Source organism: Sinohyriopsis cumingii, chromosome 14 (assembly GCF_028554795.1).
Source record: "Sinohyriopsis cumingii isolate HCF-2022 chromosome 14, ASM2855479v2, whole genome shotgun sequence".
In the NCBI taxonomy this organism is placed as follows: domain Eukaryota; kingdom Metazoa; phylum Mollusca; class Bivalvia; order Unionida; family Unionidae; genus Sinohyriopsis; species Sinohyriopsis cumingii.
The window spans coordinates 102,399,151-102,424,414 of NC_142974.1; the positions used below are offsets into that span (position 1 = coordinate 102,399,151).

At 34.6% G+C, this 25,264-nt stretch overlaps 1 protein-coding gene across 4 annotated transcripts in view; it reads right to left on the reverse strand.

Annotated features, from left to right (window-relative positions):
• The window catches only part of LOC149784509 (epidermal retinol dehydrogenase 2-like), a 31,124-nt gene extending 8,876 nt beyond the window's left edge, over positions 1–22,248 (reverse strand). The window contains exons 1-7 of one of the 4 annotated variants that reach the window (XR_016413881.1): positions 22,055–22,247; positions 18,777–18,961; positions 14,346–14,477; positions 9,896–10,140; positions 9,131–9,256; positions 3,613–3,727; positions 1,748–1,791 (exon numbers count right to left, since the gene is read on the reverse strand). Coding sequence is in view for 2 of the 4 variants with exons in the window: in XM_089932590.1 (XP_089788716.1) it covers positions 3,631–3,727; positions 9,131–9,256; positions 9,896–10,140; positions 14,346–14,477; positions 18,777–18,961; positions 22,055–22,208 (939 nt within the window). In the remaining 2 variants the exon portion in view is untranslated. Of the gene's footprint in view, positions 1–1,714; positions 1,792–3,612; positions 3,728–9,130; positions 9,257–9,895; positions 10,141–14,345; positions 14,478–18,776; positions 18,962–22,054 lie in introns of all 4 variants that reach the window. The other 3 variants (XR_016413880.1, XM_089932590.1, XM_089932591.1) reach the window with 3 other exon arrangements.
• Between the last annotated feature and the right edge of the window lie 3,016 nt (positions 22,249–25,264).

A 25,264-nucleotide genomic window follows, 5' to 3' on the forward strand; every position in this document is an offset into this window, starting at 1 on the left:
TGCAACACTGAAATGCACATGTCACTAGGAAGACAAAAAAGTTGAACAATGAAATGATCCATGTCACTAGGAAGACATAAGAGTGGAACACTGAAATGGCCCATGTCACTGGGAAGACAAAACAGTGCAACACTGAAATGATCCGTGTCACTAGGAAGACAAAATAGCTGAACACTGAAATGGCCCATGTTACTAGGAAGCCTCAGAGACCCTAGACCTCAAACATAGCTTGAAACAAATCTTAAAGAAATTAATTTTAGTGCTGATCTCATTCACATTGTTCTTGATACACGAGTCTGTCTCTCTGATTGTCTGTCTGTCTTCCACAGGAAGAAATTAGGTCTCCATACACAAGTGACTGCAAGCTGTTCTAAGACCCAAGTCTTTAATTACCAGCATCAAGCACCATTTCCTTTAGCATTTTGTTAGAAACAGCAAGATGTTAGTTTTCCATATATAAAGTCAATGTAACTGGCTACTCATTTTTGACCCAGTACACTTCAAATTCAAAAATAAAAAGTACTGCAAATTCACATGAGCAGGATGGACACATGTTATGGTCATCACTGCAAATATACATGTAGCCTTATTAACTTGCCAAGCCACACATCCACAAAATTAATTTTCAAATGAAATGAAAATTAGGAAAGTCAAAATAGGTTTACACTCTATGTTCTATATTTGAGCCAGCATAAAATGTTATAAAGTTATGTGTTAATTCCCATGAAATGCTATAAATTTATGCATTAATTCCTATGAAATGCTATAAAGGTATGTGTTAATTCCTATGAAATGCTATAAAGTAATGCATTAATTCCTACAAAATACTATAAAAGTATGTGTTAATTCCTATGAAATGTTATAGAGGTATGTGTTAATTCCAATTAAATGCTACAAAAGTATGTGTTAATTCCTATGAAATGCTATAAAGTTATGCATTAATTCCTACGAAATACTATAAAAGTATGTGTTAATTCTTTTGAAATGCTATAAAGTTATGCATTAATTCCTACGAAATACTATAAAAGTATGTGTTAATTCCTAAGAAATGCTATAGGTATGTGTTAATTCCAATTAAATGCTATAAAAGTATGTGTTAATTCCTAAGAAATGCTATAGGTATGTGTTAATTCCAATTAAATGCTACAAAAGTATGTGTTAATAACTATGAAATGCTATCGGTATGTGTTAATTCCAATTAAATGCTACAAAAGTATGTGTTAATAACTATGAAATGCTAAAGGTATGTGTTAATTCCAATTAAATGCTATAAAAGTATGTGTTAATTCCTATGAAATGCTATCGGTATGTGTTAATTCCAATTAAATGCTACAAAAGTATGTGTTAATTCCTTTGAAATGCTATAGGTATGTGTTAATTCCAATTAAATGCTACAAAAGTATGTGTTAATTCCTATGAAATGCTATAAAGGTATGTGTTAATTCCAATTAAATGCTATAAAAGTATGTGTTAATTCCTATCAAATGTTAATTCCTAGGAAATGATAGAAAGCTATGTGTTAATTCTGAAGAAATGCTGTAAAGGTATTATTGTTGTTGTTATGGGTTTAATATCATTTTTTAGCACATGACAGATGGCCCAGTATACATGGTGGAGGAAGATCCCAGAATAACCCTGGGAAGAACCAAGAACCCATGGGAAGCTACTGGCAAGCTTTCTCAAATACCCATGCTGCTGAGACCGACATTCAAACCTAGTAAGCAGACGGCGGTGAAACGTCAATGACCTGTAAAGGCGAGTGCCCTAGATGACTTGGCCATCCGTGGTTCCCTATAATGGTATGTCAACAGCTATAAAATACTATACAGGTATTCGTTAATTCCAAAGAAAAAACACTTATGAAACAAACAGCATGAATGCAACATAACAAATAAATTGAAACATAAACACAAAACAAGTGTATATAAATCTGAAAAAGTCCAGTGGTTATTATTAAGAATCCCAAAATAAAAATTGGATTAATCATGGAAACAAGATGAAAATATTCATATTGTTCTTTCTCTTCTAATTACAATTTCCTCTGTTTTGGTGGTGACTGCTGTAAGAACTTTCACATCTTTTCCACCATCACATCAGAGCAATTGTTTGATCAACAAACAATCTAAAAATAAAACATGTCCTGCATTATTTGCCGAGTTGACCATTATAACCTTATCAACTAGACATACAAGTACGATACTCTACATCATTTTGTACCGCTCCGTTGACCTAGTGGTTAGAGCATCCACTTCAGATGCAGGAGGGTGCGGGTTTTAACCCCGGCAAAGTCATACCAAAGACTTATTAAAAAATGGTAACAGCTGCCTCACTAGACACTCAGCATTAAGAGGGTAGTGTAAGGACTGGTTGGCCTGGTGTCAGGATAATGCCATTGGGTGGGACACGATGTTGCATGTCTGAGGCATGATAACCCAGTGCTAGACATCACAATAAACTGTCACACTTCAGACATTATAACGAAATGACTGAAAAATTGTTAAAGCTACATTAAAAATCAAAATCACATACACACACACACATTAATCACATACACACACACACATTATTTAGTATCATCGATATTGAAATTATGCATTAGGCTGGGAAACCAAGCTAGTTCAGCATGTATGGTAGCCGTTTTAATAACTGGCAATCTTATTTGATGCTTCAAGACATGGCTATTTTCTTCCTTTATAACTGCTTAGTGTTAAAACCATCTCTGATATATATTCTTCAGTGACAACATCATTAATAAATTAGTAACTGTGGTGGACATATTGGATGTCAAAATGGTTTAGAACAGAGCAAACCACTTTGAAACTCTTTTGTGAAAGCCCTGTATCAAAACGACCATCCAAGCAGGGGACAGCAAGATTTTCAAAACAGCCATATTGGATGTACGATTGGCACACTTTTCATTTAGGACCGACTAGGTATCATAAGAAGTCTACTGGTGAAGAAGCCATTTAGGAGGAGTATTTTCAAGCTGGCATCCATTGCTGCCATATTAAGAATCAGTTTACCTTATTTTCATTTAAGACCATAAGAACTCTTCTGATGAAAACCACATGTACAACTGACTTTCCATTTATGGAGTAGTGATATTTAAAAATAATAATACATTTGTTTTCAAGATGGCCTCATTTTGGTATGGCCATCCATAGTGTCGTTGTTCTCCTTTTGGGTTTAATGCCATTTCAAGATGCAAGAACTTATGATCATGTAAATTACATGGCAGCCAGTATAAGTGGTGGAGGAAGAATCCAAAAAACTCGTTAAGAACCACTGACCAACATGAAACTACCTGCAAGATTTCTCATGTACCCACACTGGTCAAGACCAAGACTCAAACCCAGACTGAGATGAGATGGCAGTGATTGGTCAAGGCACATTAGACAATGCTGCCACCCTAGGCCCCCACCCACATGCCAGTTTTCATAAGTGTACATGTAGCTGGAATAGGGTCTAAGATAGTGAGAGTAACAAATTTCTACAATTTACTATCATAAAGCAGATTCAAACAGCAAAGAAATTTTTAGAAAACAAAACAAAGAACAAACAGAAATAGCTGTGTCACAGGAACACATTAACAACATGGATAACTGAATTTACCTCAAGTATATCCAATTTTCATTCATTTTTGTTTTGTCTCCCTCGGAAGGTGTCCATGAAAGTGTTGATCCCCAACAAATCAGCTAGAATAAACTGGCAATTTGTAGGAAGAACCCTAATAAATAAAATATAATAAATGAGTGTGGATTTTGCTAACCACTGTCCTGTATACAAAGGTAACCACTGTGTCCTGTATATAAAAGGGTCATATTAGCTTACAAATCTTGTACATAATACCTGCCCATAAGGTCTTCATGCAAATGACTATGACAGGACCATAATTTGGGCTAAGTACAACAGGTCAAGTCAGATGGTTTTGTGTGTTAGAAACACACCTTTCCCAAGCTGAAACAATCTTCTGATGCTAACATAAGTGTTTACAATGGTCACTGCCTTGATTTCTGCTGAACATCTGCTGAAGCCAAGTCTTTATTAGGGAGAGACCATTTTAGTTTCCAAAGTGGGGGAGAATCCTTGAAAACATTTATCTTGTTCTGATTTGTAGTATAGATGGACTATCCCATTCCTTGCTGTACATGGAACAAATTTATCTTCTGACGAATGTCAAGAATGAAATAATTACCCCAATCGGAAAGAACAATACAGACCCAAAAATTAATGTTCAGGAACTGAACTAGTTCATAGCTATATTCAGCCTGATGAATGATCCATTACTGTTGATGGACTAAACATGTGGTTTGCGTTTATTTGTAAATTTAGTTTTTCTTGTTTTATTTGTTTTTCTTTCCTCAGGGAATAAATTTCATGTTTAAATGTAAGATTAAAGATGCTAACGGGTACCTGGGTAAACGCAAGTTGATAATAACCCAGGTAATAAAATGAACCAGGTACCCATTTAAAAAAAAATGTCCAAGTTCTGATAGAGACATAGAATAATGATGACAGTTTGAGGCTCATGTCATGTGTGCATTTATTCATCATCACAGGGGTTTGCATGGTTGCTTACAATTTACTTGTCATACATGTACTATATGATAACACAATCCTTTCTCGTGTGACCTATTTAAGAATCATTGTTAATATTTCAAGCTCAACCTTTCTAACTTTGTGTCCGTCCATGGTTTGTGTGCCATTTTTCTCATGACTTAAACACGCTTGTTTTGAGATCTTGATGACATTAAACGGATCATTACCTTTCGTCAACAGCGACAGTAATTAAGAAATATTCGACTAAATAAAATTTAAATATGTACAAAAGAAAGCACAATAGAAATGTCCAGTTTAACTAATGTAATTTTTGCCTAAAGTTTGTGGCCCTGGAGCAAGTGTTAGCTGTTCAAGTCAGGGCTGCTGTTTACGTTTGTTTACTGGATCTTTTTCATTACCAGGAAACCAAAGACGTATTTTTTGTCATGGCAAAGGCAACACAAAAAACTTGGTTACCATAACATGCACTTTTTGTGCCATGTTAGGAACAAATGAACGAAATGTACAACTATACAGAATGAAATTTTTCACTGAAACATTTAAATATATGGGGAAAAAATCTGTTATTTAATAACACTGAGAAAAAAAATCTAATTAAATTCACCACATGTGTAAATGTGGTAATTTTTGCATGAATTTTATGTGAAACAGTGCCAAGAAAACAAAGCTTTCTGGAATATGAAACCACTTGTTCTAGATTCATTCTATTTTGATACTACATATGTAGTGGACCACTCTAAATTGAAAATAAATGGCAACAGATATCATTTTAAAAAAACAAATATGTAATAAATAAAAATGGGATGTATCAATGTGACTGATGCATGTTTTATGACCAAAGACTTTTAGGAGAGGGATTTTGTTAAACTTAAAAACATGATGTACTGGACCATCATTAAGGGATGAACCAGGACAGGTCAAAGATAATACAACAATCATCATTTGTGGACTTGATGACTATTCACGAAAGTTACTGTAGTCATGTATACTAGTTAAAGTGAGTGTTATTCATATATAATTAATTTCTTTTGTGTCTATACTCTTGTGCAGACTACTAATCCATATGAATTTAGCAGATCTTTTACAAACTTTTTATTTGCAGATCCAGGTAAGCAGCAAAATTAAATGAATGTATTTCATAGTTTTCTGTAATTATGGCATGTAATACATAGACTGCTCTTTTCACGCTCAGATTATGCTTTTTTGCCACTTATATTAGTAATGATTATGCTTATATCTCTCTTGAGGGTTGGCATGTATGAACCTACAACAAAGCAGTTCAGGTTCACATTTAATACAATTTTTCTTTTATCGGGTACCTGAGTAACCAATCATGAGGACTGACGGGTACCCAGTAGAAATTTCCCAAAATTTTGACATCTCTACTTAAGATAAATTTACACTGTTCAGGAGAAGCACCACGAGGTCTTTTCAGATTTCTTTGAATAAAGTAAAAACATAAACTTATTGCAAAAGATGTTGATTGACCTTTTCTAAGAGGAAAAAAAATGTACAGTACTATTAGTACAGGCATTGTGTCTATGTTAATATATCTAAACTCAAATCATCTGGCATTATATCTATTACATTATCTTCATTAGAACTAGGAAATGTTTATAATCAGCTGTTAATGATGTAGATAAATTGGTGCCTATCCCTCCACGAACCTCTAAAGAGCATGTTTGCAGGAGTCATACAGAGTAAATCAGGCCCATCTGATAGAGACCATGTCCATTTCATGCTTGTCATCCATGTCCATTTCATGCTTGTCATTCATGTCCATTTCATGCTTGTCATTCATACTAATTTCATGCTTGTTATTCATGTCCATTTCATGTTTGTCATTTATCTCCATTTCATGCTTGTCATTCATGTCCATTTCATGCTTGTCATTCATGTCCATTTCATGTTTGTCATTCATGTCCATTTCATGCTTGTCATTCATACTAATTTCATGCTTGTCATTCATGTCCATTTCATGTTTGTCATTTATCTCCATTTCATGCTTGTCATTCATGTCCATTTCATGTTTGTCATTCATGTCCATTTCATGCTTGTCATTCATACTAATTTCATGCTTGTCATTCATGTCCATTTCATGTTTGTCATTTATCTCCATTTCATGCTTGTCATTCATGTCCATTTCATGCTTGTCATCCATGTCCATTTCATGCTTGTCATTCATGTCCATTTCATGCTTGTCATTCATACTAATTTCATGCTTGTTATTCATGTCCATTTCATGTTTGTCATTTATCTCCATTTCATGCCTGTCATTCATGTCCATTTCATGCTTGTCATTCATGTCCATTTCATGTTTGTCATTCATGTCCATTTCATGCTTGTCATTCATACTAATTTCATGCTTGTCATTCATGTCCATTTCATGTTTGTCATTTATCTCCATTTCATGCTTGTCATTCATGTCCATTTCATGCTTGTCATCCATGTCCATTTCATGCTTGTCATCCATGATGACTCAATGTAAAAGCATGATGTGCAGATCCACCAGGACATGCAGAATGATGGTGGTGATTTTTGTTCTGAACTCATTTCCACTCTCTCCACCCTCACTGTGACGTATGGGGTTCCGAAAATCACAAGAGCTGTACCCTATCTGTCAAGGTTGGAATAGGTAGGTACTGCAAAATGAGGCTATCATGCAGAACTGTTACTGTACACAGATGGGCAGGCAAACAGGACCATTAGCATAATATGTTCTGCCAGATGACTAACATGGAAAAAAGCCACAAAATTCTTTGCTCAAAAATATCTCAAAAAAAGTTTCAATTATCACTGACAAAATCTAGGCAACAAACAAAACAAACTATACATTAAAATTATTCCTTCTGAGAAAGATAAATCCATCATTACAAAAATCCTATATTTTCATCTTAAAATGTCTGTTTAAGTTCCTAGTTCAGTGAAATAAGTGAACATTTGATATTGTACAATGATAAATAAATGTATATTACATGATTATATCTTCAAGGATTGTGGTTCAGTGAAACTATTGGAAAGTATCACTGTGAGCAAGAAGCATTAGCAACCAAGATTTCCTGTCAAAGGTTCAGCTGACTGGTAGCAGAGTGCATGATGATGAAAAGACGAGGTAGGCAGAATTTAAAAATATCACTGGCACAAAGCACAAGTTGTACTTAGAACAGGGACCATATATTATTCAGTTTAATCCAACTAGATTTTGGGCAATTTCCACTTGTGGGGGTCAAATTGGATAATGTTTGTGCTCCATTCTCAATACAAAACTTAAATAACTAAAAACAATCAAATAATAATAAAAGAAAAATGATGATCAGATCACTGAGAATAAATAACTGTTACAGTTTTCCTATACAACTTTAGTCACTACTGAATTATTACTCATATGCTATGATTTTTTTGTTGCTGAACTAGTAACATTTCAATTTAGCACTGAATTAGACTTTTTTGTGATGGGTTCATCACAAAGAGCCTTGCTCACTGCAATTTGCTCTATGAGGCCTTAAGTAGAGGAACCTGTATCGGGAATCCAAGTTGTGAAAAGACTGGCATTCAGGGGTAATTATTCATTTAAATGATAGAATGGAATACCTGAAATCCATGGCCTTCAGTACAGGCAACATCCCATGAAAAGACATGAAAGTGACTGACAAGGGTCATAACTCTGTGCCAAAATGGAGTAGGGATGTAAAATCCCATAAATTATATTATGGTCTATGAAACAATGTTCACATTTAATATTTACAGAATATTTTGAATAGTTCTTGAGTTATGCTGATTACAAGCATGTCAAGATGTAAGTTGATTGACAGGGACCACAACTGGCCAAAATGGTGTATTTTATAGCTAATGGTACAAGGAATATGAAATCACATAAAAATGTACAGGTTCGCGCACATTTTCAAGCACTGCTTTATGTCAAATATCTTTCCTAGCATAAGTCAATTGCAGAAAAGTGAAAAAGTACACTGACAAACTGTCTAAAAAATAACAGATGAAAGAGTATTTAATTCTTTTTATATAAAAGTTTCAAAGTTTGAGGATCACAGACTCCTAACATCAAATACACAAGAGAAGTGTATGTTTGTGAGATAATATTTTAAAGCATGAAATAATGACTGGGACAACATCATTCTTATGCAACAGAATACCTGCATGACTGATTTATGGCAGGTCAAAAATTACAACAGAATTTTTCAAGGTCTCAGATAGATTTCATTGACTTTATCATTTTCATTCATAGGACTATTACAATGATTACTAAATTAATTAATAATCATTACTTAATAAAGACAGAGTTGCAACCCCACCATTTTACATACAACTTATACTTTAGTTGAAAATACTATATTACCATTAAGTAACATCATACCTTCAGTTTCATCACATAATTTTGAGTCAAGCAATAAAGTTTATCTTACAAAGGTGGAAATCCTTAAGAAACAAGTTTAATAATGCAACTGTTTTTCCCTAAAATGATACTTGCGTCTTAAATCATCAACAAAATAAGCTTTGTATTAAAAAAAATTTAATAGCAATCCATGGTTGGAATGGAGGAACTGTTACTTACCACTTAAGGGCCATGAAGATATAGAGTATTCTAGGCAGCAGGATGATATGCTGGTTACACAAGACGGCATCAATAATCTTATCTGCTACATAATCTTGTTCAAGAACCGGTAACAGAAACGGAAATCTGAAGGAAATTTTATTTGTAATTATTAAGCCAAATTCAGAAAAGTGCATCTTTAAGCTAAGGAAATTTAGAAAAAAAATGTATTACTTCAGTGATATTAGGTGGACATTATGTTAATAAATCTTTCAGGTTTCCTGCATCAATCATACCTATATTTTTAAATGCATCAGAAAGGTTACAACAAAATATTTTGCTAGAAAAAGTTACATTTTGTCTGCATGTCTAACTCACCAGGAAAATGGAACAAATCTGAAACACCCTTTAGAGCCACATGGACATACATTTTATTTTATGTTTTAGAGGTCTTGTATCATGTTCCAATTCTGAAGTTCTAGCAAATATGACAAAGTATTTTAGAATATCTTTAAATATACACTGTATTCAATTAATATGTTTTATTGATAACAGAAGTTTTTAAAGTTCTGGCAAAAAAGTATATTTATTTAATTGCTATTATACCCTTCTCAAGGCTGGGATGTTTGTTTGTTCAAGGTCTGTAATTTATTCTTCATATTTATTGAACTATGTATAAGGCACAACAGAAGCTATTCAGTGAAAAAAAACACTGATAAGTATAGACACTGGAAATAATAGTGAAATACTTTTATCAACTGACCAACTATGGCCAATCTGACCCACCTAGTCTTGACTCCCGCAAACATTCCAGTGTTAATAAAGTAAGGACAGACAACTGTGGTGTGAACTCCCTTCTTTCCCATGGTGTATAGCTCAAATCTCATAGTCTCATCAAATCCAACAGCTGCATGTTTACTGGCACAGTAGTCAGCAAGGCCCGTAACTCCAACAAGCCCAGCAGAACTAGCAATATTGACAATGTGACCGTGATCTCGTTCAATCATTCCTGGCAGAAAAGCTTTCACAGTCTGAAGAAGAAAACAACAAACATTTTTATTCAGGAGGTGCTAGTGTTTGGGTTATCTTAATTACTGTCATATACATCCATGATCAAAAGATGCCTTGGCTACATTAGTAAGCTGATTTCCTCTAAGATTTCTTTCCTATGAACAAGGTTCCAGTGGCTTAGTGGTGAGAGCATCTGCCTCAGATGCAGGAAGTTGAGGATTCAAACCTGGGCTGAGTCATAATAAAGCTTATAAAAATAATAACAGCTGCCTCACTAGGTGCTCAGCATTAAGAGACTAGTATTAGGACTGTTTGGCCTGGTGTCTTAATAGTGTGACTAGGTGGAGTATCATGCTGCAGTACAAGTCACAAGGGTCAGGTAGGCATTCAACACTGACTATTTCAGTAATGGGTGTCATTTTTTAGAATTTGATTCTACATACCTTAAGTGGCAAGAATTCACTTCCTTTGGATTAGTATATATTCATATTCCTTTGGAAGGTCATTATTTAGACTAAATTGAAGTTAAAATTCCAAATCACAAAGACACACTTATGAACAAGGTGTTCTTCCTGTTGAAAAGCAGGACTCTGAAAAGTCCAAGTGCTGTGGGCTACCATTTTTGGCTGGTGTTTTTGAGGTTGTAGACAAGCAAATATATTGCAACAGACCCAAGAGAGTATTTGGATTTATGGTAAGTATTTGACAGAGGACATGTAAAAATTTTTTACTGTTCCTGTAACAGAAGTAATCATTCTAAAATCCAGATGACCCCATTTTTTTGCTGACACCAAACTTTTGAGAAAACTTTTATTCAGATTTTTTTTCACACATGTAATGTTTTGCCATTTTTGGTACTTAGTATTATTCACCTGGAATACTTTGAAGTTCTTCAGATTAGCAAATGGAACCAATTGAGAATATATAAATTCATTTTAAAAAATTCTTTACAAGTCTACCTACCAACCCAACTTTAACAAAGCCTGCTACAACAGGAAACATTTTTTGTTGCACTTGTCCTGAGTGATCATTGAATTTTCAAAGTTTGTAAAGTTATTGTCTAATTCACAATGAAAGCCCAGCAGAGTCAAACCAAAGACTTATAAAATGGTACTAACAGCTGCCTCACTAGGTACTCAGTATTAAGCGGTTAGTGTAAGGACTGGTCGGCCTGGTGTCAGGATAATGTGACTGGGTGGGACATGATGCTACATGTCTGCAGCATGATAACCCAGTACTAGACATTACTATAAACTGCCACACTGCAGACATCTTAGCGATATGACTAGAAAATTGTTGAAGCTATGTTAAAAATCTAAATCACACATAGTTGTAATTATGGGACATGTCTTTATAAAAATCTTGTAATGAAGGTTGATTTGTAATGGAACAATTTATGTAAATTGTGACCTTTAGCCCTGTTGTTATTGTCGTTTTGGGTTTAATGCCATTTCTCAACACAAAATACATGGTGGCCAGTATAAATGGTGAATAAAGAACCTGGGAAAACCCCATTAAGAACCACTGACCAATGGGTAGCTGGTGGAAAGTTTGTGTGAAAGTTTCACATATCCATATTGGCTGTGCCTGAGACTCAAACCCACCCACAGAGACATAGGTGTGGTGGCAGTGATCAGTCAAGACAAGTGCTGTAGACAACTAGGCCACCTGGGGCCCAACAACTGGTCTTGAATTATATGACTAATAAAAAAGGATAATCCCTATTGATGAAGCAGTGTACATTTATCTGGAAGAAAAGCAACCCTTACTTGCAATATCACACCAATAGGTGTCATGTCTTTTGGTGAAAACAGCCATTAGTTTGGGAGTACAGATAACATTTGTAGATGGCCACCATACAGAGGGTTAATCACTTTCACTTAGGACCCAGCAGGCACCATAAGAACTCTTCTGATTAAATCCAAGTGTAAAAAATGACGTCCCCTTTAAGAAGACGCTATAACAAGATTTTCAAAATGGCCACATATTGGATGTCAGATCAGCATCATTTTAATTTAAGATCAACAAAACATTACAAGAAGTCTTTAAGTGAAAACCCCATGATGATAAGACCAGCCATTCTGGAGCAATGATAACAGATTTTGAAGAAGGCCACTGTGGCAGCCACATTAAACCCCAGATCAGCACTATTTTCATTTAGGGCCAAGTAGACATTATAGAAAGTCTTTTAGCAAAAGCCCAAGTCAATATGACCTTCTCGTCAGGAAGAGTACTGATAAAAAGAAAGTTTCAAGATGGCCACTGTGGATGTCAGATTGGTTCCATAACATGATTTTCAAGCTGGCCACTGTGGTGGCTATATTGGCTGTACAAAGCAGGACCATTTAAATCTAAGACCAAAAAGATCACAGGATGAATGTGTGCATAGTTTCAATGCCATCTTCCAAGTAGTTTTAGGAGGTGTCGCAATAACAAACTTGTGCTAATGAATAGACAGAAATCAGATGACAGAAGATGGACAAACAACAGACAATCCCATAAGCTTTTCTGGTCAATGACCAGTACAGCTAATAATGTACCAAAACATCAAATGCATTGGAAAAGCAGTAGAATGGAATCCGAGGGTATTATCCATTAATGTAGTATAATGTCAGATGTATTGGGAAATCAAGGATATTACCCAATAATGCATCATAATGTCAAATGTATTGGAAAAAAATGGTATTACCCAATAATGTAGCATAATGTCAGATGTATTGGGAAAGCAAGGATATTACCCAAATAATGTAGCATAATGTCAGATGTATCGGGAAATCAAGGATATTACCCAAATAATGCAGCATAATGTCAGATGTATTGGGAGAAAATGGGTATTACCCATAATACAGCATAACGTCAGATGTATTGAAGCAAGGATATTACCCAATAATGTAGCATATGTCAAATATAGTGGGAAAGCAAGGGTTATTACCCAATCATGCAGCATAATATCAGATGTATTGGGAAAGCAAGGATACTACCTAATAATGCAACATAATGTCAGATGTAGTGGGAAAGCAAGGGTTATTACCCAATAATGCAGCATAATGTCAGATGTAGTGGGAAAGCAAGGATATTACCCAATAATGTAGCATAATGTCAGATGTATTGGGAAATCAAGGATATTACCCAATAATGCAGCACAATGTCATATGTATTGGGAAAGCAAGGATATTACCCAATAATGTAGCGTAATGTCAGATGTATTGGGAAAGCAATGATATTACCCAAATAATGTAGCATAATGTCAGATGTATTGGGAAAGCAAGGATATTACCTAAATAATGTAGCATAATGTCAGATGTATCGGGAAATCAAGGATATTACCCAAATAATGCAGCATAATGTCAGATGTTCTGGAAGAAAAAGGGTATTACCCATAATGCAGCATAACGTCAGATGTATTGAAGCAAGGATATTACCCAATAATGTAGCATATGTCAAATTTAGTGGGAAAGCAAGGGTTATTATCCAATCATGCAGCATAATATCAGATGTATTGGGAAAGCAAGGATATTACCTAATAATGCAACATAATGTCAGATGTAGTGGGAAGGCAAGGGTTATTACCCAATAATGCAGCATAATGTCAGATGTAGCAGGAAAGCAAGGATATTACCAAATAATGCAACATAATGTCAGATGTAATGGGAAAGCAAGGGTTATTACCCAGTAATGTAGCATAATGTCAGATGCAGTGGGAAAGCAAGGATATTACCAAATAATGCAACATAATGTCAGATGTATTGGGAAAGCAAGGATATTACCCAATAATGTAGCATAATGTCAGATGTATTGGGAAAGCAAGGATATTACCCAATAATGTAGCATAATGTCAGATGTATTGGGAAAGCAAGGATATTACCCAATAATGTAGCATAATGTCAGATGTATTGGGAAAGCAAGGATATTACCTAAATAATGTAGCATAATGTTAGATGTATTGGGAAATCAAGGATATTACCAAATAATGCAACATAATGTCAGATGTAGTGGGAAAGCAAGGATATTACCAAATAATGCAACATAATGTCAGATGTAGTGGGAAAGCAAGGATATTACCAAATAATGCAACATAATGTCAGATGTAGTGGGAAAGCAAGGGTTATTACCCAGTAATGTAGCATAATGTCAGATGTAGTGGGAAAGCAAGGATATTACCAAATAATGCAACATAATGTCAGATGTATTGGGAAAGCAAAAGAACTCATGCGGATGATATTACCCAATAATGTGCCATAACGTTGACATCCATTGTCTTCTGAATCATGTCATCTGGACAATCCAGAAATTTTTTTCCTGTCACAATCCCTGCATTGTTCACAAGAATGTCAACATCTCCAACTTCTTTCTTTACCTAACAAGATAAAAAGGAAACGGAGATCATTAGAAAGACAATGAAAGACTTGAATGTTGTTAGACTCTATAATTTTAAACTAATTAACAGAAACGAGCAAAACCCAACAAATTTAAAAAGAACTTCCAGTATTGTGAATTAAATCTCAAAAAGTCCTAAAAGTTCCATCACAAGTACAAAAGTAGAGTTCCAAATGACTTCCAGTGTTGTTCTGAATTAATTACAACCTTAAATGTGCTGACGTGCCAATGGTCTTAAGTATGCTGATGTGTTATCACTCTTGCTGTATCACAATGATACAATCCAAAATGTCCTTGAATGAGTTCACGATAATTCCAAAACAGTGATTTAAACCTAAGTCAATGAGCACTTTGTAAAATTTCAGTGAACAGTTTAAATGAATAAATCCTCTCAAATTATAACTGAACACAACTAAAAGACTGATTCCACAAGAAAGATGTTAAAACAGGAATAAATCATTCTTTGTAAATAACCTATATTACAACAATGGAAATTTCAATCAAATTCATAAACAAAACCAGGTCTGTTCACTTAAATTTAAGGAAACTACCTGGCAAAGATCAGACAGACCATATTTTTCCAAGGGAAAACCTATGCCCTGAACTCAAATTCAAGTAAACATGTTTTAAAAAAACCGACATTAGTCAGGTAGGCTCAAACACCTACCCTCAATTATGAACAAAAGGTCAATCAGACAATATATAACATTGTCCCATGTCTGAATCAAACAATGATCATCAAATGCTTTCAATATTTTGCTCACCCTGGCTTGCAAAACAAAAAATTATTTAACCCATTTCATAGATTTCATTGAAATGAGCACCATATACCTTTACACACACACACACACACACACACACACACAGGGATCTCAATATTTATTTAAACCTTAGAGTCATGTACTCATAACTTCGAAAAAGTCCCACAGTAGTCTGAACTAAGGAAATTTGGAGTACCCAGAATAGATGTTCCAAACAGTATTGCATTCTAATTAAAATTTCATTTGATCACGTGACTACTATGTTCTTTATGTTAATATACCCATATCATAAATTTCAGACATGTAACAAATGCAATAATGCCTCATGTCACAAATGATTTCATAACATTATGCAAAAAACCAAAGGTTTAACAAACAATCGATCTAAATGTATTTCAAATGCCATTTCACTACAATTCTGTAGTCTGGTCAAACACAATCAGTATTTCTGACAATGTGATAAACAGACTCTTACATTTGTGCTCATTTCAAATGAAATGTATGAAACCAAACAAATATTTTAAATCATCTGCTCGGCAAGGTTCAAAAAAGGAATTTTTTAAAAATCATTTAATGAATTTCATTTGAAATGAACATTCATAGAACATCCTCTATCTATATATAGCATACACACATAAATACACGCAGGCTTCTCAATAGCTTTTTAAAACTTGGAAAAAGTTGGAGCCATGTAGTCTAACTAAGAAAATTAGGAGCACCAACAATAAATATTCCAAACAGTACTGTATTCGGCTTAAAATTTCATTTTATTACTTGACTACTGTACTGATTACATTAATATACCCATATCATAATTTTCAGATATTTAATGTGTAAGAACACATCATTGTCACAAATGCCACTGTGAACTATGCAGAGGCAAGACGTAACAACTAACACATCCAAAACTATTTCAGGTTCATTTTACTACAAATAAAATCATTAATTTTCTTCATGTGAGAAATAGTCATACAGTTCTTTCAGATGAAATTTATTGAATAATTTCAACCTGTTGTTCTCCTGGCTTGCAAATAAATAAATTGTTTCATTTGAAATTAGCACATGTGTAATATTCTCTATTTTTTACAAATCAGCAAATAATACAAACTTTCAAATTACCCAGCTTTTTGAACAGCAAAACTGACGCACATGAAAATAACATTTTTAATTAGTTCATTTTTGTTTCTTATCATAGTGCAAAACATTGTGATAATGTCAAGCTGGAAGAATGTTAATAATGTGTGTGTGTGTGTGATTTAAATTTTTAACATAGTTTTAAAAAATAATTCAGTCATATCACTACAATGTCTGCAGTGTCGCAGTTTATAGTGATGTCCAGCACTGGGGCATCATGCCACAGACTTGTAGCATGATGTCCCACCCAGCCACATTATCCTGACACCAGGCTGACAAGTCGTAACTCTAACCTCTTAACGCTAAGCGCCAAGCAAGGCAGCTGTAAGTACCATTTTTGTAAGTCTTTGGTATGACTCGGGTGGGGATCGAACCCACGACCACACACATCCAAGGCGGTTAATAATATGTAATAATATTACTGAGCAGGAAAGCACATAAAGGAGTTACATGTATTGGAAAAGTTGCACCTGACATGAACCATAATTATTTATTTCACCGTCATCAAGCCCATCTCATTCAAATTTGTCAAGCCACTGAAACACTGATTTCCATGAAGAATACCAACTGTTTCCATCACAATATTTCCATTTCATCTTTGGACAGTTCTGGATACTTCTGTTTCCATATATTTAACACCAAAAAAATTAATGGAAAGTTGAACTAACACTGAAATGTAGAGATCTGAAGAACATTTAACTTTCAGTTCCAAGTATATTTATGAAATGTGGTGCTAACTCAATTAACTGCTCATTAAATTAACAAACCTATCTGACATTAAATTAACAGAATTATATGTCATCACTTAACAGCATTATTGCCATTAAATTAACACAGCTGTTTGATTACATGGAACACATCAAAAACTGTCACTGAGGAAGGGGCAATTGGTCATATGTTTGGTTACATACATGTAACAGTATCCACCAAACTTAATTTGACCAAATTTAAGCCATTGTTTTAACATCGTGATCATCATAAGATACTGATGGCAAACATTTTGGACACCTTTTTAAGAAAAAGATCATTTAGTAGTGCTTCAACAACAGCTTAGCTACCGCTCTGGTGGCCTAGTGGTTAAAGTGTCCATCTCGTATGCAGAAGGTAGTGGGTTTGAACCCCAGCTGAGTCACACCAAAGATGTATAACAGTGGTACTAACTTGGTGCTCAGCATTAAGCGGTTTGTGTTAGGACTGGTTAGCCTTGTGTCCAGATAAAGTGACTGGGTGCGACATCATGCTACATGTCTGTGGCGTGATGTCCCAGTGCCAGGCATTAACATCAACTGGCACACTGAAGACATCATAGAGATGTGACTGAAAAATTGTTAAAGCTACATTAAAAATCCAAATCACATACACACAACTTAGCTTGGTTTTGTTGGCTTTGTCAACTTTATTTGATGCTGATCACTCAGATGTGAGCATGATGTAAGACAATGATCTTGGCAGGTGTTTGTTTTATGCTCATACAGATGGCAGCATTGTTTTAACCATTCAAGCAAGCATCCTAGGTTATCACCATAGTTTTTTTTAAATCTGTTCTTTATTCAGGGTAATAGTAAAGGTTAATCCATGAAATTAAACACCTATAAATGTCTTTTCCCCCACAAAGCCATGAAAATTAAAACCATTAAAATGAATCCACAGTAACTGAATTTTAATGGAAGGTAACAAAGAATATTTTATAAAAACAACATATAAAGCATACAAAAATTCACTTAAAATATATGAACCTAACAAAATTCTGTTTGAAAGCGGCAAGTCCTCAAAATATTCTTTGGGTATATATATATTTAATTTGTATTTTGTGCTTGACATTTGTCTGTTATTGAGGGTAGGAGTTTTGGCCTACCTGACTAATGTCATTTTTCAAAAACTTCTTTACTGATATTCGAGTTCCAGGTTTAACCTTCTTTACAAAATTTTGATTGTTGAGGAAGCAAATTTTGAACCACATCCTAGTCATTATATTGCCTTAGGTTATTATACAAGGTTTTTGTCATCAAAATTATTCATTCCTAACTTAAAATCAGTCTCTAGAGTTATTTACTGTTGTGTTCAGAAATTATTTTAGAAATCAATTACTTAAATTTATTCACTGTTCATCAATATTTTGGATAAAATCACTCCTTTGGGTTTATTGTGCATTCATTGAAAGACATTCTGGATTATATCATTGTGATTGAGTAAGGCTGTTAGCACATCAGCATATTCAAACCTACTGGCACATCAACACATCTATATAGGAATTCATTCAGAACATTTTAAACTTTTGGACTTGATAGAACTTTTAAGATTATTTAAGATTTAGTTCCCAATATACTACTAACAGTATCTGTTTTGACTGTGTCAATATTTATGATACAGTGATAGCTAAATACCTTCTCAGCTACTCTGTAGACTTCCTCTCGATCACACAGGTTAATAGTATATGTTTTGACTGTGGCCCCAGCTTCTTTTACTTTGGCTGCAGTCTCCTTATTTCCATCTTGATTGATATCCCAAAGAACCAGCCGGGCTCCAAGTTTGGCAAACCTAATTGCCATGCATCGTCCAATACCACTACCTGCAAAAAAAGATCAATTATCCCAATTATCTATAGTGTAAAAAATACCATAATGAATACAAAGAAAAAGTTCTATAGGTCTCATTAACACATAATCAGTCTGTATGTAAGACTCATTTTCATAAGAACTTCATGGTCCCCAGTGGTCATTATACAAAGTTTTGATATTACCATATGTACCCCTATTTGCCAAAGATGTGAAGCTGCTGATATCTTGCTAAAATTAACTGTAATTTTTTAATGAAATATTAATATATTTTAGCTGAAAATACCTCTTTCATATTTTGTAATAGTTTTCATAAAACAACCCCATCCCAATCTCAATCAAAATTATATATAAATAAGATGCGGAGTTAAGATCGTCAAAGGAAGGGTGTTACCAGTGTTACCAGTTCACATTGGAGTTCAACAGCAACTAACTAAGCAACCAGCTATATATATGCTATGTATACATAATTTGCCGAGTTTGTTTGTTTTGGGGGTTTTTTTTATTTCATGATATGCTGTGGGGTTATATAAAATTGTATTTTTGTAGCTGACCTTGTCCAAAATCTTTGACAGTTTTGTAAACAACATTGTTTAACTTTTTTCTGACTGAAGGATTTTACTTTCTTCTGACAATATTTGGATTTATAGTAGAAATAAAAGTCATACATGTCATGTAAATAGCTGGGATCCCTGCAACAAAGAGCATGCAAGTGACAGGGCATAGAACATGTCTTTAGCTGGTAAAAACAATGACAATAAATATATTTACATATATGCATCTTGAATTTCCTCAAAAAATATTTTCTTAGTCATTTCTTCAAATCAGAATTACAATGGTTCCAGATACATCCACACCACAAATTGTACTGTAATTTCTACTACATTTCCAACAAAAATCACACTCTACTTATTGAACTCAAAATGAACATGATATTCCATGCATCTTTTTGAGAATTTCAATTAAAAGAATTCATTTATTGTTCCCAAATTAAGGTTCCAAACAATCAATGACGGAGCAGAAAAACTTGAGCATCTGTATCAAGGCCAGTCCCTCTAGTCACATGTACATCATACAGAACTGACCCAGCTGATACATCCAGTCCATCACTACTAGAAAAGCAGAATTTACTTGGACTGACCAAGAAACAAAATCTCTCCATTCCAGACCTACTGGAAAAGTTGTTTCAATATGCATTCATTCACAATATGACTCTAAATTTCAATTTTAAAAAAGCAGATACATAAAAAAGACTGAGTGCATGAATAAGTTCACTATGTGTGCATTAATACTGTGACAGTGTATTGTTGAACCTAAGGTTGTGTACTAACTTTGGAATCCAGCATAAATTCAATTACTTTGTTTCTTTTGTTTCTTGTAGTGTGTTCTTTTTATTATTCAGCCTAAAGTAGAAAAGCAAATTGCGTATACAATAAACAGGTTACTACATTTGTAAGGGAAAACATGAATCCATTTATCATAGTAATACTGTATTCCTAATGTTGAGCAGTATTACTCAGAAAATCTTGTTCATATTTTCCCATATAAATGCAGTCACCTACAATTATTAATCATTTACTCAAATAAGTCATAATTCACTTCAGACTGGCCAACACAAATTCTATTTATCACATGTTTTTTCGAGGATTACATGTAAATTTTGGGTGGGAATTATTGACACTTGTGATTATCAAATTTTACATTAGCTGATTATGTGTTTGTAATTTGGATTTTTAATGTAGCTTTATCAATTTTCCAGTCTAATCACTATGATATCTGCAGTGTGGCAGTTTATAGTGATGTCTCACACTGAGGTATCATGCCACGGACATGTCACATGATGTCCTACCCAGTCGCATTATCCTGACACCAAGCCGAACCAGTCCCAACACTAACTTCCCAATACAGAGTCCCAAACGAGGCAGCTGCTAGTACCATTTTATAAGTCTTTGGTCCGACTTGGCCAGGTTCGAACTCGCGACCTCCTGCATCCGAGGGAGATGCTCTAACCACTTATGTCACCAGAGCAGTACAGTAACAGATTATAAAACTTATGTTTTTAACTTTTCACCTTTTTTTTTAAAAGGAAAATTGACACAAATTATATTTTACTCTGATTATTAATGCACTGTATTAAAACAAATGGGGGTGGGGGAGTGTGAAATCAAGGCATAGCAAGGTGAACATAGCCTTATGGGTCCATTTAGGAAAATGACAGACTGTCAACTATATTACCCCAGCATGTATTAGTATCAGTGTCTGGTTGTCAGGCTAACAAGGACTTTCCCTTTGTGAGGCATTTTTTGAAGAAAGCAAATGCTGTCTTCCAAAATGATTACACCCCTGATTTGTGGTTGCCATAAAGACTGAGACCTTTCCTAACTGCCCATTCTTGGCTTGGATTAATTAGCATATATAATCACTGGAACAGAAGTAATCACTGGAATGGCTTGTGTGATTCTTCATATGTACAAGATGGCTGCACTCTGTATTATTGGGTCTATTTGATTTTATACTTAAGGATCTAAATATTGATAGGGAAATAAATATGGGGTACTGTTTGATATCATATTATTAATTATTTCTTCAATGAACAATCTATAACTCAATCCTGTGCATCTTATTTGATCATAATAAAAACGAAATCTTTTTTTGTCCAAGAAATTCCTAAGATTTTTATTAAAATCCCATCATGCTAAAAATGTTTATAATTTTATGTAGGATTCCTTTTTAAGTTGCATTTCAAATCAATTCAGTATTTTAATTTTTTTTATTTTCTACAGAAAGTGTATTTGTTTAACAAAATGTGTGTGATTTAGATTTTTTAATGTAAGTTTAACAACTGGCTGAACAATTAATTAAGAAATAATGTGTACTTCATTTTTAATTTTTTCTTCTTTGTTTACTGCACGCACCCCCCCCCCCACCCCACCCCCGATTTATAACTATACACGAATTATTTGCTTCCTGGTCGAAATGAGGTCACTAAACGCATCGCAAACTTGAATTAGACTTTTTAAGGTGACACTGAACGTCATGCTCTAAAGGTGCATCTCCACTACATTAACATGGAGCAGTCCTACGAGTGCCATGCATAATACACTTACCTGCCCCAGTTATTAGAACTGTTTCGCCATTAATATTTTTCCCCTGTACACTAGCTGGCAAAATTGCTTTTATAATAGCTACTATCTGATAATATAAGCAAAGAATTAATGCAATTAGAGTCTCTTTCAATACTTCTAACACAGACTCCGCCATTTTGATTAGGACCTACTCTGTCACTGTGGACTTTGTACATACTAATAGGTCTCACGCTTAACTAGATCCGGTGTTTCCATAACCGATCACTACACTTCACAAGTTCCGGTGTTTATCACGGTGCTCGACGCGAGCTTATGTTGAGAAGGAGAGAAAAAACAAAACAAAAACAAAAAAAAAACAACAATAATCTGAAGGAAAAATATCATACAGAGTGACAAAAATACTTTAGATTACCCCCGTGATCCGTTCTGACGTTGGACCCTCTCTATGATACTATATAAGAGAGAAAGTACGTAACTTCACAATTTCTTGGTTCCACCCATGACCCTTGATTTCATTATGCTATTTCCGTCTTTAAAGGCACACGACCATACTGTATGGCTTATTTTACTCCTGAGATATTTTTCTATTCATCAAGCCATCATTGACTTTTATGTGTTGTACCAAACTGAAGTTACGGGCTCCGAAACGTGCGATTTTCGCGAATTTTGCCTGCCGGGACAACGCCGTGCTCATGTTACAACCGGTGAAAAGAGCTACATATATCATGTTTGCGACTCTACGATACATCCCTTCTTTAATTACAGAAAAGTGGTAGAGGCAAAAGTAAGTTTTTACTTATAATTAACTCGATTCAACTTTAGGAATCCTGTTCGATGGAAGAATTAAACATTGTCTTCTTCACTACACATACATTGCTGATAAGTGACTCTCGTTTTCAAAACAAGTACACTATGTGACAGTTACGTCAACGGAGAAATATGATTGGCTCAAAAGGTTATACTTTAATGTATACTCTCATTAGTTTAACACATTCAAATGATTTCTAACATGATGGGATCATGTTATTACCTATTTTTACCTGGGTACAAATAGTCTACATCGTGAAACGTGGCTCTGATGCATGTATATTATTTACGTATAACCTTTTGATCCAATCATATTTCGTCGTTGACGTGTGTGCCGCATAGTGTACCACCTTTTGCTAAGTGCAGTAGTTTTGATTTGCAACCCCATTATTATTTTTTATTCGACTAGGGCGGATTGTGGACGTTTGAAAAAGTTTCAAGAAACCAGCTTGACATAGCACATTTCTGGTTTTTACTGGCTATTCATTAGCTTTTGAGAAAGTTTATAATTTTTCCCAATGATGTGTATTACCTGTGTGTATGAAGCTCTACCAACTAGTTCGACTTCGTGTGTGTGTGTGTGTGTGTGTGTGTGTGTGTGTGTGTGAAAATGTTTTGTATTGCGTGTTATCAAAGGTTAGAGACATTAAACTGCATTAGGAGTAAATTTCTTTTTTTTTTATATGTTGCTGATTTTATAACAACTCCGTCAGGCACAACAGAAGACAATAGAGTGTCTTCTTTTTAAAAGTAGTTCCTAGCACGTGGACATCATGACTGAGATGACCGGACTGAGATATATAGAATCTATGTTGGGGCTTGGGCCGAAACAAGGAAATCCCAGTCAAGGGTTTATATTATTTGTCTCCCCACGAGGCTTGCCCGAGTGGAGAGACATATAATATAAACCCGCGACTGGGATTTCCTTGTCTCGGTCCAACTCCCAAAGTAGATTATTTTTCTCACCCAATATTTTCCTTTAAAAGTAAACAGAATTCTGCACTAGTGTTCACGTCCAATATTTACATGCGGCGCATTAATATAAATATGTTAATGAGGGCTGTGGTGTGACCGTTGCGTCCGAAGTACACAGTTTATACGCGTGAGCAAAGAAAAATAACGACATAAAACGTCGTATAATAATGAGGTATTAGCACATTTAATATATGAATGTTATATGAAATTGACAATAAATAATTAATATTTATTACAAGAAACTGTTTTATTTTCGTCAGTTCCAATTTTGAAAAGTTATATTGTAAATAATAAAACGATACTGGCTACTCAGCTCTGCTGTAGTTATACTTAGTACAAGCTGTAACGAAGAGTAACACCTTTCTTCAGATTATTCATGGGTAATTAGAGATCTGTGTCACTATCATATATATCTATTCTTTTCTTTGGAGGAGGTGAAACTGTGTGTGACATTTTTGTGTTGTCCTTAATATTGATTGTAAAATTACCCCCGTGTATAATAGACTCTCCAAAAACGGACCCTAGCGGATAACCATGTGCTAAGCTTTCAAGTTCACGGATTCTTTGAACATTTATTTTTCTGTCCTGGAAATATGGCAAGTGCTACAGTGAAATTTGCATATGGATTAATGTGCTGACGGATAAATGATTCCTTCTGGCTGGTAAGTGTATCATTTGTCATTAAATATTGTAGGTATATTTTTGATTCAACCGGGGCACAGTGGAGATGCATAACAAAATTTGAAGAAAGCATGTTTTATATAACACTTTTCTGGTTGTTACTAAGTTTTCCGTAGTTGTTAAAAGAGTAGGGAGGCTATGAAGTGTATAGGTGTATAGTGTATATGCATGGATAAGTGTTTTTTGTTATATTGTTCATTTCACACAGCATTGAGAATTTTATCCTATCTGTAGCAGTTATTTTCAGGTCAGCGTCATTAAATGTAGCTAACAGTATATAATTTGTTTCACATGAAGTATCTAAAACTAGTTAGGTAGGTTTAGCTACATTTAATGACGCTGATTTAAAAAATGTATTGAGCTAGGCCTGCATATAGGATAAAATTGACCATGATGTGTGGAACGAACAAGCATAATACCAAAAAGCTCGACATCATATTGGTTTGTCTTTGTCTCTCTCGAATTGTTTTTGTATGGTGTGTTCTCAAAGATGGATTTAACTTAAGTTACTATGTTTTTGTTATATATTTGTTGCTGTTGTTGTTTTTGTTTTGATTTTGGTACAACTACGTCAGGCACAGCAGAAGACAGCAAGGGTTTCTTTTTTTAAAAGTAGTTCTGAGTGCGTGGACACCTTGACTGAGACGACTGGTCTGAGATGACTAGACTGAGACAAGAACGGTAGGGTTAGCAAAACAAGTAGATTTCTCTGTCGCATGGGTGAGAAAAGAAAAGTAAGGTTAGCAAAACAGCTGGATTTCTCTGTCG